At 38.5% G+C, this 16,663-nt stretch overlaps 1 protein-coding gene across 3 annotated transcripts in view; it reads right to left on the bottom strand.

The window, feature by feature from the left end:
• Nucleotides 1–15,949, bottom strand: part of c6h1orf174 (chromosome 6 C1orf174 homolog) — a 30,319-nt gene extending 14,370 nt beyond the window's left edge. For 2 of the 3 annotated variants that reach the window (XM_039755989.1, XM_039755988.1), the window contains exons 1-4: nt 15,813–15,949; nt 15,135–15,203; nt 6,495–6,905; nt 6,223–6,391 (exon numbers count right to left, since the gene is read on the bottom strand). In XM_039755989.1, the coding sequence (XP_039611923.1) occupies nt 6,223–6,391; nt 6,495–6,905; nt 15,135–15,203; nt 15,813–15,827 (664 nt within the window). In that variant the 5' untranslated portion in view covers nt 15,828–15,949. Of the gene's footprint in view, nt 1–6,222; nt 6,392–6,494; nt 6,906–14,605; nt 14,837–15,134; nt 15,204–15,812 lie in introns of all 3 variants that reach the window. The other variant, XM_039755990.1, reaches the window with a different exon arrangement.
• Between the last annotated feature and the right edge of the window lie 714 nt (nt 15,950–16,663).

Genomic DNA, 16,663 nt, shown 5'->3' with positions numbered 1-16,663 from the left:
TGATCACCACCTGGTGGTGAGTTGGCTTCGATGGTGGGGGAGGATGCTGGAAAGGCCTGGTAGGCCCAAACATGTTGGGAGGGTCTGCTGGGAACGTCTGGCATAGTCCCCTGTCAGAAGTAGCTTCAACTCCCATCTCCGGCAGAACTTTGACCAAGTCCCGAGGGAGGTGGAGAACATCGAGTCCGAATGGGCCATGTTCCGTGCCTCTATTGTTGAGGCGGCTGACCGGAGCTGTCGTGGCGGCAATCCCCGAACCAGTTGGTGGACACCGGTGGTGAGGGATGCCGTCAAGCTGAAGGAGTCCTTTTGTCCTGTGGGACTCTGGAGGCAGCTAATAGGTACGGGCAGGCCAAGCGAAATGCGGCTTCTGTGGTTGCGGAGGCAAAAACTCGGGCATTGGAGGAGTTTGGGGAGGCCATGGAGAATGACTTTCGGACGGCTTCGAGGAGATTCTGGTCCACCATCCGGTGTCTCAGGAGGTGGAAGCAGTGTAGTGTCAACACTGTATATGGTGGGGATGGTGCTGTGCTGACCTTGACTCAGGATGTTGTGGGGAGTACTTTGAAGACCTCCTCAATCCAACTAACATGCCTTCCAATGAGGAAGCAGAGCCTGGGGACTCGGAGGTGGGCTCCCCCATCTCTGGGGCTAAGGTCACTGAGGTGGTCAAAAACTCCTTGGTGGCAGGGCCCCAGGGGTGGATGAGATACGTCCGGAGTTCCTCAAGGCTCTGGATGTTGCAGGACTGTCTTGGTTGACACGTCTCTGCAACATCACATGGACATCTGGGACAGTGCCTCTGGATTGGTAGACCGGGGTGGTGGTCCCCCTCTTTAAAAAGGGGGACTGGAGGGTGTGTTCCAACTACAGAGGGATCACACTCCTCAGCCTCCCTGGAAAAGTCTATTCGGGAGTTCTGGAGAGGAGGCTCCGTCGGATAGTCGAACCTTGAATTCAGGAGGAACAGTGTGGTTTTCGTCCTGGCTACAGAACAGTGGACCAGCACTACACCATTAGCAGAACCCTGGAGGGTGCATGGGAGTTTGCCGAACCAGTCTACATGTGTTTTATGGACTTGGAAAAGGCATTCAACCGTGTCTCTTGGGGAATCCTGTGGGGGGTGCTCTGGGAGCATGGGATACTGGACTACTTAATAAGAGCTGTTCGGTCCCTGTACAACCGGTGTCAGAGCTTGGTCCACATTGCCAGCAGTAAGTCGAGCCCGTTTCCAGTAAGAGTTGGACTCTGCCAGGGATGCCCTTTGTCACCGATTCTGTTCATAACTTTTATGGACAGAATTTCTAGGCACAGCCAGGGTGTTGAGGGGGTCCGGTGTGGTGGACTCAGGATTGGGTCACTGCTTTTTGCAGATGATGTTGTCCTGTTTGCTTCATCAGGCCGTGATCTTCAGCTCTCTCTGAATCGGTTCGCAGCGCAGTGTGAAGCAGCTGGAATGGGAATCAGCACCTCCAAATCCGAGACTATGGTCTTCAGCCGGAAAAGGGTGGAGTGCCCTCTCAGGGTTGGGGGAAGAGATCCTGTCCCAAGTGGAGGAGTTCAAGTATCTCAGGGTCTTGTTCACGAGTGAGGGAAAAATGGAGCGTGAGATTTACAGGCGGATCTGTGCGGCATCCGCAGTAATGCAGGCTCTTCATCAGTCTGTCGTGGTGAAAAAGAAGCTGAGCCGTAAGGCAAAGCTCTCAATTTACCAGTCAATCTACATTCCTACCCTCACCCATGGTCAGGAGCTATGGGTAGTGACCAAAAGAACGAGATCGCGAATACAAGCGGCTGAAATGAGTTTCCTTCGCAGGGTGTCTGGGCTTTCCCTTAAAGATAGGGTGAGAAGCTCAGTCATCCAGGAGAGGCTCAGAGTAGAGCCTCTGCTCCTCCGCATCAAGAAGAGTCAGATGAGGTGGCTCGAGCATCTGACCAGTAGGCCTCCTGGACGCCTCCCTGGTGAGGTGTTCCTTGCACGTCCAACCGGGAGGAGGTCCCGGGGAAGACCCAGGACATGCTGGAGGGACTATGTCTCCCGGCTGGCCTTGGGATTCTCCTGGAAGAGCTAGAAGTAGTAGCTGGGAGAGGGAAGTCTGGGCCTCTCTGCTGAAGCTGCTGCCCCCGCGAACCAACCTCAGATAAGCGGAAGAGGATGGATGGATGGATGGATAATGGACGGATGGAGTCTATTTACAGTGTGCTTCTTTGTTTCTGACATATCCAGTGAAATGACCCTTCTTCCATGGACTCTTATATCCAAGTGAATCCTAAAATAATTGAATCTAAAATAAATTGTATTTCTAGGATTTTCTTTGTTTGGTTACTTCACCAAAAACCAGACTATGTAAATAACATCTATTAAATTTAAGAAAATATTCTCCAAAATCACTATATTATAAATATTCCACAGAATCTTGAATTACTGGCATATTAAAAGCTTAGTGTTATTTAGAAATTTCCACTTTAATATTCTTTACATTTGCCATTTACGTTTTTTTTTATATACATAATAAAAAATGTGGCCCCTTATTTCTTTGATTTCTTCCTAATCCCCACTCTTTATTAATTTTGCTCAATTATTACTTAACTTTTGCTTAACAAATATAAATACCCTATCAATCGAGTATGGGCTCTAGGAGGGATTATTTATGGTTTTTGGCAACCCACTGTGGGGAGATTACAACAATTCTATGAGGCAACAATGTGCCACCCAAAATCAGTATTACAATCTTTCACATTTAAAATTTTCAAATTATAAAGGAATAATTAACCAGAGAGTCCCTGACCATTGAAATTATCAAGCAGGTAAAGGCACTGTGGCATATGATCATCAATTTATTAAGAGTGTCGATTTCCAAACGGGAAACACTGCAAATGAGTTGTTAGTTGCGTTTACTTTCACATTGTGCTCCTGTTATGGCATTCTTAACATTAATTGGCTGCCAAAATTTACCTTATTTTGCAGATTGCACCACATCTGTAGTACAACATGGAATCAGCGTTAAAGCTTAGAATTAATCTTAATTATTTATACACTGTGATTAACTCCAGGGGGGTTCTAGTTGTAGCTCCAGTGACTGAGGAGTGGCAAGACAGCAGCAACTTCAGTTCTTAAATGTGGCATGCCTTCCTACTTACAATCACTGCAAGGGCCGAGATGCAAATCTGATGCTGCATTTAAGGGATAATGATATCCCCTTGTCCAAAGGCAAATGGATTCCTGCAGTTCTTAACCTTTTTCAATAACAGCTTACAATCAAAAATATTTCTTTATATTATTTAGATGAATATTTAGATGTACTGTTTCCAATACTCGCATTAACCTACATATTAATTTCTGAAGATCAATTATAGTAGTCAAAAAACCACTAGGCAAATTCTATGCTTAGCCAATACAGTCCAGGTATAGAGTGCAAAAAGATTTGCAGAAACCTGAATTATATTTAAGAAAATCAGATATATCTAGCCGTGAAAAAAAAAAACCTCGACCATGTTTCCATTTAAGTCTACTAAGTGTTAGTCCGAGGGGAAATGGTCTTTTTGCATGACCTTTGGTGGTCAGAATTATGTTTTAATATATTATCCATGGGTAGAAAATGGGAAATTAGCATTAATAATTATATTCAACTTGCAATTGAGTTCCTGTGTTTGTTAGTCTTACACCTATCAATTAAGAACAGATTTAAAATATTGTAATGGATCATCCAAATCCAATACATATGCTTTGTTCCCTGGAAATTCAGTGAATGGCAGAAAGGTTTCTCATACCATATAGATTCAGAAGTAGCACCTTAAGTCCGCAGTCTGAGCGCTATGTGTGCTCTTTGTATGTTTCAGGATCACTAGAAATATAAATCAAATTCATTGCCGTTATCACACAATAAATTGCTTTGGTCCTGCTATGTCTACATATGACATTCAAATGGCCACCTACCAACTGATTAACTGAAAAAGCAGTTGCCGCAAGGTATGATGAAGTAGGCATTGCCTACATATTAATGACGAGATAACTCTGTGCGGTACACAGGGATGGTGGTAAAGGGCTTGATGATATGTAAATAACGGCAGATAAAATATGAACAAAAATCAATCCAGAAACAAAAACGTAACTTGTGTCAGTCACTAATGGCGATTTAAATTTTCACAAATTATAATTTTGTTTTTCCACATTAAAGTCCGGAGGTTGGTAATTAGACAATGCTAAAGTTTGTCTGTTTATTATTGTCAGTCTATTATTACACCAACAGGTTACTTTTATAGTCTAAAGTGAACATCAAGAATAATTAACTAGATTTTAATTATTCAATTAGAATTAAGGACACTGAGAACATTACATGTGATAGCATCTTGCAGTGTATCCAGCCACTATTCAACTCCAAAGGTTTACATAAATGAACAATAATCTTGGTGGATTTGGAGGAGATGAAGCCTGAAATAACTTTGAAAGCACACAAGGTACCCACACAATATTGCACAACAGTCTGTGGCTTAAGGGCCTACATTGTTTGGCTCATCGCTTCAAGATACTATTGAAAAATCCCTTCCCGGGCACCTACTGCACGTTAATTGTTTAGTAATATGTCCATTTTGTTGGTTTTCTAAACAAATCATTAACACCAGCAACTTCAGTGTACATTTTGGAAAACTTCTTTGAATATTCAGGACACATGAACAACAACTAATACCACCAAACTACAATTCACACCTTTTTTCAGATTAGCAGGTAGGTCATCTACTTTAATACACCTTTTCAAAGAGGATCAGGGAAGACACGCTGGGAGATGAAATAGCTGGTTGAGTTTTGGAGCAATCGCTATTGCCACTCACTAGAGTAGATGTGACAGGGTGAGTACAGCACCATAGGGGTGCCTTAAAAGCCTTGAAGAGCAACTTTTCAAGTATTTCATGCATCTGGATGAAGGTGGAAGTAAGGAGAGAAGAAATTAAGAGAGCACACGCTGCTATAGGCATAGGTTAGCTGAAACAGAAAGTCCATCAAGCTCCTTCTCCACAACTGCACAAAGGTCTCCCTCTTATATCTGTCCAGTTTCAGAAGACCAGAGTCTCGATTCCCACTGCTTTGGAGGTTGCTTAGACAGCAAATGTTGCAAACAAACGCATATCCACATGTGTTGGGCCAAAACTTACATCCATTAATTTTTTGTACTACACTGAAATATACAGTGGGCTTGATAATCAGACAACTATAAAATTGCCAAGGAGAAGTTTAAATGCTGTACAGACCTGCTTACCTCAGATGTCCTGCATACCAGAAGGAGAGATTTGAAACTGACAGAACCCTCATGGCTAAGTGCAAGCTGGATCCAAAAAATAAGCAGTAACACCTAACTGAAGTCCAGCTGCTTCAAGAAAATTTTAACAATGTGTGTACTAGAAATAGCAGTGGCACAATGAGATTACTAATACACGCTAAAAGACTGAAATTGTTCAGGTCATGCCAACATCCACCTCAAAGCTGTAGAGATCATTTTTGCTTTTGATCTATATAAAAAGATTAGTGCATCAATCTGGACACAGAAACCATAGCAGATCTTGGGATGGTGTCTTTAGAGTACAGAGACCACCATTGCCTATAAAGCAGCAGTTCTACAGACAAAATTAACAGAATTCAAGCTATATGGTAAACAACTAGCAGCAGAATCTCCAGTGGCTGATAATTATGAAGATGGTAAGATTATTCTTATTGAATGTTCTTAAAATGCTCACTATGCTGATAATGCAATAAAGTTCCTATTTGTAATATATTACTTATTCTTCTATAAAATGACAACATTTGTTCATATCTAAATTTGCACTTACTTCATTCAGTCATAAAAACAAATGTTTTGTTTTTGTTTGATTGGATGATGATTGCTAAAGATTTGACAATTCAGTGAGAAAAGAAAAGCTGGATTTGTATTTCTTTATGCTATATATGAGACTAAACAAGCCAATATTCATTGATCTGATAAGTAAAAATAATTGTATATTTGCGAAAAACCTTCATTTAAATAAGCTGCCACTAGATACGTCAATAAAGTAAAAAAAAGAAAATGTTCATCTTTTTTATTTAATATTACAGCAGCAAGTTACTTTTAAATATTCTGCATGCATGAAGATGAAATGAAAGCACTACTCTACTGCAAAATACAGTAAATATACTAATACCTGGCTTAATGTTTATCAAAAATGTACTAAATAAGGCAAAGTGAATATTACCATTTGACCGAAGAATTTCTAGGTTTTCCTGGACTCCATTATCTTCATCATCATCGTCGCCGTCATCATCTTCCTCCTCTTCATCATCATCATCTTTTGCAATAAAGTGCAACTTGCGATACTCCCTTCGGCTCATGGACACTGCTGCAGGTGATCTTGTGGGATAGTCCTTTGAAAGTCAAAAGAAGATACTTTAAACCCCTAAAAGCTAAGTTAAATGAACACCACACAGCACGTATCACAGAAATATTGTAGAAAATTTTAAACAATACCTGAACAAGCTCAATGTTCCCAAAGAAGTGTCCAACTGGCATGGGTTGGTTACTATCTTCATCTACAAAAATGCTGCTGTCTACCTCATATTCCACTCTTGGCAAAGAGTTAACATCCAGATTACAACCATTTCTTGAAACACTGGAGTTTATTTCTAATGAAGCACTATTTTCAGTTTCTTCATTAAGCAGCTGCTTCCTGACAGATAACCCACTATACTGTTCCTCTGGCTGTGTGCGAAGCAAGGAATTGCCAAGGTCAGAAGGGACTTTATCATCTTCTTTGCTTATAGAAGGGCACGGCTCAGAGTCCATAGCTTTAGTCTGTTCAGCTACAGTGGGGTCATCACCAACCAGCTCAGTACATTTCTGACGCTTGGAACACTGGGATATAGAGTCACTCAACACTTTCTGAAAACACACAAAAAATGAATTAAACAAGCCAAAAAAAAAAAAATCAAGAAAATTAATCTCTTAATAAACAATCATTTTAAATTTTGGAAATATACTAAACAACACTTTAATATCTTTAATAAAAATCTGTTGCAATTTAGAGAAAAAGTTTTTGCCCCATTGTATTTTTAAGGAATGGCTTCAGATCATTAGGCAACATGTAATATTAGATAGACAAAGGCAGCTAGAGTAAATATATCAAGTAACAGTTAAGAAATTGTGCTATATTTAATTGCCCCCACACGTTACTCGCTCAAACTGCTGACCAATGTTAATTGAGTATTGGACTCAACACAGCCAGCCATACTGAATCTAAAATAAACCACATACTGACCTTCACAATAGTGAAGTAGTCACCATAAGGTTTCTAGAAGATGACTAGGACTTGATCAAAGAAAATTACAGAAGAGATAAGGAAAAATGTTTTTTAAACTTGCCAGTTAGGAAAAAATTATAAAGCCATTTCCGGTGTTCTCCATAGGGCCTTTTTGAAAACTTCTCATGCCACCCAGCTGCTGCAACTACTTTGCATTTTAGTTTACATTTACTTATTTGACGGACGTCTTTACCTTACAACATTTATGATATAATTGGTCACATTTATTTTGGCTTTCCAGTTGGAGAACAGGCGGGTCAAGTGATTTGCTCATGGTCACACCGTGTCAGTAGCGGGATTTGAACCCACAACTTAACCACTACACCACACTGCCTGCCTTTGGCTGGGGCTCTTCAATGAATGGACAGCTCTGGAATATTTTTACTCCCCACCTTAGTACACACCATACAAGATGTATTTCCTATTACATATGCCGTCTGGTAGCGCAATTACATTATATGGAGAATGTGCCTTTTCCTGCGTAGGGTGAAGAACACAATAGAGCAGTCCATCATGCCATCTTAGCAGTGTCTAAAGTAGTGAGAAGAACTTGCAGCCAAACCACTGGTAATCTCTGACTATGGTAGGCCTTAAGGGAACTTACTTGCAAGAAGTGACTCCAGGAGGAGTTAGGTCAATTCGAGGGACCTGCAGTTATAATGCGGGGAAGAAGCTCGGCGGCATGTAGAATGGTTTGGTTATTGTGGGGGAGACGAAGTTTAGGGAAAAAAAAGGTTAAATCAGCAGAGAGATTAGGGAATGTTACCTGTAGGAGTTAGGAAAGGAGTGTTCTGGCTTTGGCTACGAATTAAAAAATAAACTCTAAAAGAAATTGTACAGAAAAGACAGCAAAGAAAAAAGTTATTGTAGTACTTGGGAAATGGTAAAATGAAATCAGAATTCTCCTTGTGAAAGAGGTACAGTTTACTGTTAATCAACCTCGTAAAGCGGTTCAATATAATTGCGGAAAATTACTGTAAAGTGTCAGATGCTGGGTAATTTGCAGCAATTAAAGTTAAAAACCTTAAAATTAGTCTACATCATTGGTTTGTCAGTCAATCATTTTCAAACCTCAATAGTCCTGAACAGGGTTGGGGGATCTGCTGGAGCTTATCCCAGCTAGCATAGGGCACAAGACAGGAACAAACCCTTGACAGTGTACTAGTCAAACACACACACGCACTAGGGCCAACAGAGGTCTGCCAATTTACTTAACCTGCATGACTTAGAACTGAGGGAGGAAATGCACACAGACATGTGGAGAACATGCAAACTCCATGCTGGAAGGACCTGGGACATGAACCGTGGTCTCCTTGCTGCAAGGCAGCAGCATTACCACTTTGCCACCACGCCGCCCTCATTGTTTGTTCATATTCAAAATAGAACACTATCAGATTATGCCATAATGAGTAAAACCTTTACTCAGAAAATTACACTATTTAATTACTTTGAAAGAGATAGAATGTCTAAGCATTGTGGTGAAGTTACCAATTTTACAACAGAACTGTTAACTTCCAACACAGATGTTATGGAGGTTGCAACATCTGGTAAATGATCTACTGCAAACTATGTTTTGAATGAAAACCATTCACCTAAATACCACTGGTCAGATATCAACAGTGAGTTCTTTATTTTATATATATATATATATATTATTATAATAGGTTAGTGTATGTCATGTCAAAGAGATGATCCACAAACATATACAGTAAGAGGCGTGGGCAACACCACCATTCATAAGACTTTGAAGGGCAAGCTTGGTTGAGCATGAGCAAAGTAAAATACACATTGAAACTTGTGCAGTTATAAAGGAAGATGTTTCCTGTCACAAAATCGAAAAGGGCAAATTGAAAAAATTCAAATTGAAAGGGTTAGATTGTTCCATCATAAAAAAATGTGGACTGTAACTCAGAAAGAATAATGCAAGAATGGCTTGATATTTTTGCATCAGAAATTAGATCTATAAATACTGAAAATTAAATTCTGAAGATTTTCGTGCTCTGTGTGATGAATCTGTAACAATTTGGCCTGCCATGCTGAGACGAAACTTTCGTTACCACTAACCTGTCCTAATTTGCGGCAGATGATAAAAAGGATAGGTCAATATCACACCCTGTATTTTAAAATGTTCTGTCAAATCTGATGACGGAGTATTCCTTGCCCAGGACAATAAAAAAAAAACAAAAAAACACAATAGTAGCGAAAAAATCTTCACGGTAAAAGCTATACAGTCAGTCTGCACCATGATAAATAACAGCAAGGTCTTCGAGAAACTAACCCAAGTCCATGGGAAATAGCGGAACGCCCAATTCACCAGTCAAAAAAGAATTACCGACTTCCACCTAACCGTCAGGAGTTTAGATGATCCAGGACTTCAACTCATGGCCCAGGCAGATGCTGATCGGCTTCGTTCGATTTTGCCAAAACCCCCTCCATTACGCCCTGGATGTCTAGTTGGCTGTACTTTCCCTTTAAATGGTGTACTTCATGTAAATTTCTCCCCGAAAATGAAAAAAAGGAAACCAGAAGTCCTATCTCTGGAGCACCGCTGTCAATCTCAGTCTGTAAGAACAATCCCACAAAATCCGATCGACAACAGAAAAACATTTTTATTTATGTGGCAGTGCAACAAATCTACTGAAAATCTCTGGCTTTAAAAAAGCTGCTTGAGTAAATTAAATGTGTTAAGTCAACTAAGTAAAGAGGTTAGAGTTAGTTATGTAGCAACCACCAGTGTAATTTATGGAAAAGCGGAGATCATTTAACACACTAATTTAGACCCTTGAATGCTCAAGCAGCTGCTGAAGTGTTTTATTAGGCGAAATGTAATGATACTTTAAGACAACTGTTTTTCCTCTTCTAAAATTCTTCCATCATGATGGCTGGTTTTTCTCAGATTCAAGATATTCTTCAAATTGTAAGACTAGTAACACTAGGCAGTGGTCTCATGATTTTGTAATATAGTCTCTGACAGAATACATTTTGAGTGTACAGCTGCACTTAAAGAAGCCAACAAACAAAATATTATAATAGAAGGCTTAATCTGAAATATTAAAACAGTTTTATTGCATAACTGATGCTTTTGGATGTGTTGCCTTTATTGTAGAAATTGTCTAGTGCAAGGCTAATGAGATTCTTTTTGAATACTACTCTAAAAATAGTAGTAAAAATGACAATCCTGCTGTTTTAAAACTATGACTGTACTAAACAAGAATGGGCTATTGCATTGAAAATGATTCAAGGGCAGTCATACAAAAATCTAAATTCAAAACAATGACTGGTAAAGCTAGCAACAGCATCCAAACTGAAAGATTCTTTTCCAAATTTAGTAAAACTAGCTGCTGTTGGGACTAGTCATGCCAGTGAGCACAGCAAAATATGAAAGGGATTTTCTACCCTAAAAAGAATAAAAACCTGTTGGTAGAGTCACATGAGTCAGAACACGCTAAACAATCTTATGCCGATTTCTTTGGGGAGATGTGTTGTGGGGACAGACCCATGTGATTTTGATTAAGAAAATGCTTTGGACATCTGGGTTTTGAGAATAGATTAATTAAATTAGTATACAATTTTAAGCTCAGGAATAACAAATACTAAACAGACTATAAAACTCCACCAGGATATTCCATCTCACCCAACTAAAAAAAAAAAAGATTTCTGGGGTGAACTTGGCATTTCTAAGGCTCTGGTATTCCACAGTGCTACATTAAGACCCATTACTGCCAAAGGTAAAATATCTGGAACAGAAGTGAATCTTCTCAGGAAAGGTGACCTGTCAAAATCATTTCAAGAGCACAGTTATCATTCATTCGAGAGGCCACAGAGGAAGTACAGAACATTCAAAGAACTGCAACACTCTCTTACCTCAGCTAATTTAAGAGTATATGACTCTACAGTAAGAAAGAGACTGGGTAAAATTGAGATTCACAGAACACTAGCAAGTCGAAAACCCCTTGATATCCAACACCAGTGCTTGCCTCACATTTGCAAAAAAAACAACTGGATTTTTCCCCCAATACTTTTGGAATAATATTCTATAGACACACAAGTCAAAGTAGAGTTCTATGGAGTGTTTGACAGCAAGATCATCACACTTACAATATAACATGTAGGTGGTAGTGTAATGGTGTGAGGATACTTTGCTGTCTCAGGACCTGGGCTACTGCAGGAACCATGAATTCTGCACTTTACCAGAGTATTCTTAAGAATAATGTCAGGTCATCTGTTCATGACCTGAATGGTAATTGGGTTATGCAGCAGGACAACGAGGTAAAATATAAAAGCAAGTCTGCATCCAAACGGTTCAGAAGAAATAAAATTTAAAGTTCTGGAGTAGCCTAGTCAAAGCCTTGACTTGAACCCAAAAGAGGTGCTATGGTAGAACTCGAAACAAGCAGTTCAACTAACCAACCTATCTGTTCTGCAAGTAACAGTCAGCAAAAATTCCTCAAAACCAATGTAAAAGACTATTTATCAAATCACAGAAGTCTTTAGTTACAATTTGTGCTGCAACCAAGCACTGAAGCTATTGTGGCAATTACTTTTACACATGGGTGATGGATAATTTTGTTCCTTGAATAAAGAAAGTCATGATTTAAAATACTGTGTGTTCACTGTTCACTCATGTTCTCTCTCTCTAACATTGTTTTCTGTTTAAAGGTTTAAGGCCATTCATAGTGTACCGTACAACATACCAAAAAAAAAAACAAAAAAACAGGATTATTAGGAGAGGGCAGATACCTTTTCACAGCACTATACAGGGTGGTCCAGATCTAATTATGCAGATCCAGATCGTCTGGATGACTCTGACTTATGTGGGGACAATTCCAGTTTGGCACGAAGATGATTCTTCATGTCGTCAGTTTGCACACTTAGAAAATCACCCGAAAAATCCCGGACCATCTATGTAATAAACTTAAGTTATCGTGTAATGAAAATTGCATAGTTAGATCTGGACCACCATATACTTTACAAAAAAAATAACCTTGTGATCCTCACTGAAATAACAGGGCCATAATATATAAAATTGTAAACACAAGGGGTTACAATTAAAATACCATATATGGAATGTAAAAATAAGGCTTAAAATTTTACAGAATTGCACATAATAGGTGACATAAAAGTGAAAACAAGATTATGAGATACATATCAAATACAAATATCACTGCAAAAAGTGTACAGGTCATGTTGCAAAATGTATAAAATAAAGTTCAATATTTTTTCTAAAACACCAAAAAACAGAATTCAAGGCAAACACAATTGTAGTACCTTGGAAAAGATTATAAAAACAGAAATGACTCTAACTCCAAAGTACTAAAAATACTGGAGAACCTTTGAAAAGGTGGAGAAGAGTCTGTCTGGAGATTCTGCCCAGGGTACTGGTCTACACAGCACCTGGCAGGGGCACAACTAGTTAAAAAGCTAGCCATCGCTTTTCAAGAAACAAGAACCTTTCACAATAAAACTTAAAATCAAAGGAAATAAACAACTCCTACCATGTGCAATTATGAATCTGACTACAAAAACAGGCTACTATTTTTGAAAATAAAACGGCACTGATCGAGAGACTGACAAAGTCATCGTACAAGATCAGCATATTGTTGCTGATCAATCACTTTTGCTTTAAAAACTTCATTTAACAACGAAGCGATACAAACCTTGAAAAATTTCTGCATTGGCAATGTCTCTACCGAACTACAGGTAAGTTGAAAATCTGCCAAGTGGTGAAAAGCTAAACATACTAATGTGTTTTTTTTTTTTTTTATTTATACTATATCTTTTTTAGTTAATAGTCACAGCTCAAAATACCTGATATTGTGAAAATGCTCCAGTAGCAGAATTGTTTTAAAATATCTGTCCACATTTTTTCAATGTTTCTCTCTCTCAAAACTGATAATTGAAATATCATATTCTTTTTGTTCTTAACATCAACCATATCATATATATTACATACAAGCGATTTTTCCTACCTTGCATCCAAACCTACTTGGGTAGGCTCCAGGTTTCCTGTGATCCGACCCCGGGTAACTAGGTTTACATAATGTATATATATTGTTCTTAATCTCAGATGCTGTCGCTGTCATTTTGTGCCTGTCCATACTCTTATTACCTGCTCTTGCACTACTCATTAAGTGTTTACTATTCTTATGCATGGGCTATTCAACTCTCACTACCCCTAACCTCGACACTACATAGTTGTTTTTCTTCATTTCCATCAATACAGCTAGGTGGGCTCTGCACACTGATTCAAGCCTAAGCCCCTGTGATTTTCATGATCACACCTGTCAGAACACAGTAGATTCTGTTTTCTAATTTTTGATATCTTTTCACGCCTGCAGGTGGCAAAAGCCTGTCTATAAATTGTTTGTGCAAGAGATGGAATCAGCGTTCAATATGGCTGGTAGAAAATAAAGCCCAGTATTTTAGATTTTTGAATGCAATATTAAAGGCATTCATTATAAGCACATTGTCGTTGGAGCAGGATAGGTTGCGTGCTGTAGACATTTAGAGTAAAAAACCCTCACACCTTAAAATTTACCTATATTTCATCACAAAATGGCCCATTCTAGGCAATAAAAGGAAAAAAGTGCCAATAGTCAGTGTAGATTTGTTCAGCAGAAATGATAGAAAATATTTTTACAATTATAAAATTGTACAAAATTGTTCATATTCAGTACCAAATAGTAAACTGTCATGTACTGTAGTAAGCTTCCACTAACATTAAACTCATATCCAAACCCGTTAAGTGTACAGTTCTGTCTCAATGCGACACAAAAACTAAATTCAATAGTGGCTATTTAACCGTACCAGAATTACTAAAACTAAAACATATAAAAATAAAAACAGAAAGGTCTTTGTAAAATGAAAACTAAACTAAAAATACACGATGAAGGAAAACTAAAAGTAAACTGAATTTCCAAATATGGTCAGAAAAAAATATAGAAATAATAGCCAATATAAAAAGGCAAAACTGTCAACCTCTCATTCTAAAGACCTACAAAAGCTAACTGACATCATTACCTTACTGTTTCTGCTCTATGATGCATTTATAGATTCAGCAAAGTAGTAACTTTTAATATGCAGGTGTACATATGCTCTTAAAATTTGCCCCTTTGCTTTCATTTTTCTAAAAATTAAAAACAAAGGTGTAAAGGACATGCTGCCTCTGAATAAGTATTACTCAGTGGTAACACAGTATTCATCTTTCAAGAAAGAAAAAAAAAGACCCATAAACGAATGAAGACGACACGATGAACCTTGGCAACTTAATATCTTTGAATACCATTCACTAGGCAATCACAATCCCGGGAACCAATTAGTCTTTATTTACTGTCTTAGGCAACATGTAGACTTTGCGTGGGTTTTCTCAGAGTACTCCAATACAGCATTCTCAAGGACTTGCGTGCTGGGCTGAGCGACCTTAAAATGGCTCCGTACAAACGATTATGCCGTGATGCAGTGACGGTGTGTTCCTGCCTATCTTCATTGGTGTCTTTAAAGTAAAACGTGGGTTCTGAAAATAAAAAGGCGAATTAAAAGTAAAATAAAATAAATATTGCAGGGTCCCTTGGGGAAAACATCGGGTCAAACAACCACGATGACATCAGAAAAGTTCAATAAAATGCAGAAACGGATTGCTTACGAAAAAGGGGCCGGAATAAATTAATTATTATTAATTATTTTGTAGACAATATACATGTATAAACAATCTAGACAATTTTGTAACGAACAATGCAGCCTTAATTACGTTAACATCGAGGTGCTGCCTTGGAAACCGAGCGCCCACACCTCTCCATAATTCATTTACCAACCTCTTCTAGCGATCCTTCTGTGCCGCATCTTTCTTTCCGTCGATCCGAACTGCGAGATTTTCTTGCAGGCTGAAAATAAAACAAAACCATAAAACAAACTCAGTAATGGAGACATTGCTGGACTCCTTGTTAACTGGAAGCCTCAGTTATATTTGTGCTCAACTGAGCTCAAACTCAGTGTCGAATGGAAACGTCCAACTGGCGGGCAATAAACGTAAGTGAATAGGTTCAACTTGAATCGAAAGTAACCCGAACCGATGCGTTCGCCTGAAAACTAGAACTCTATAATAACTCCAGATGCTTCACATATTATGCAATGAAGCTTGTTTTGGTGGTTTAGTTTGCTGCGTGTTAAAAAAAAAATCACAGACAACATAACAACGCATGGAAAGTGCGCCTCTCAAACCGACCACAATATTTTCTACTCCAAAAGGAAGTGCTGAAAAGTTTCCTGCTTATTGTGCAGTACCCTGCGCATATTAAATATTACACGGGTACACCAAGAAAAGTCTCTACTAAAAGTAGTCGAAATCTAAAACATTAGCCACTTCAATCATCTTTTCAAAAATTTCACTCATTTAACTCACTCTCTATCTTTCGCGTACTTTTTCGAAAGTACAGCTGCTTAAAATCTTGCCCGCCCAATACTTTAAAAAGTTTAGAGCTGCACATCCTTACCTGCTTTCGTCTCATGACAGATTTTCTAGTATAAACATTAAAATTAGATAAATGTAAATAAAATCAATAATTCCAATTTTTTTTCCAACGAGACACTCAAAACATTATTACAGGCAGCGGTTAAGAACTGTCCTATCTTGAAGCGCACTTGAAGACCCTCCCCTTCCGCACTGAACGTCAGAGACGCTACTAGTAATCAGACGTAAGTTGCCTTGCATGGCAGGGCGCTTTGTTGTTGATATGTGTGTGCGATGGGAAACAGTGTCATATAAAAAAGCTCCTCAAATTGAATGTGCATGTTTCATATAATAATGTAGTTCAAGTGCCTAGGAAGGCATTTTCTGGTCAAATCAGTGGGGTGATCACATTTTGTTCAGTCATGGGACTAATCGTTCTGTGGGGTGGTCGTTTATTTTTAATAAGTTTCTTGAAAAAAGAAAATTACTATCGAGACTAACGGTAATGAACACTGGTTGGTGATAGTATATAAATGTTCCTATCTTATTTTAGTAAAAATATGTAGTTATACGAAAACAGAAAAAAGGATACTTTGTAAAGTTGCAGATATTAGATATCAGATATTTCTGAGCGCTATGCTGCTTACCCAACGGATTGTGTATTAGCTGGAGATTTTAACATTTCACCTGATAACTGGATGTATATCCTTCTGTATTTGAAGCGGTCTGTTTGGTTTAAACTATTTTTATTTAAACAACTCTTAATTCTTTAAAATATATTTAGAGAGATTTGAACTCTGGTAGAAGAGAGTACTCGTAGTTTAAACCAAAGGGTCAATGTAAATCAAGAATTGATCATTAGATAGATAGATACTTTAATTATCTCCCCATATC

The sequence above is a fragment of the Polypterus senegalus genome, chromosome 6 (genome assembly GCF_016835505.1).
Source record: "Polypterus senegalus isolate Bchr_013 chromosome 6, ASM1683550v1, whole genome shotgun sequence".
In the NCBI taxonomy this organism is placed as follows: Eukaryota; Metazoa; Chordata; class Cladistia; order Polypteriformes; family Polypteridae; genus Polypterus; species Polypterus senegalus.
This window is presented reverse-complemented; position numbering and strand designations above follow the sequence as displayed.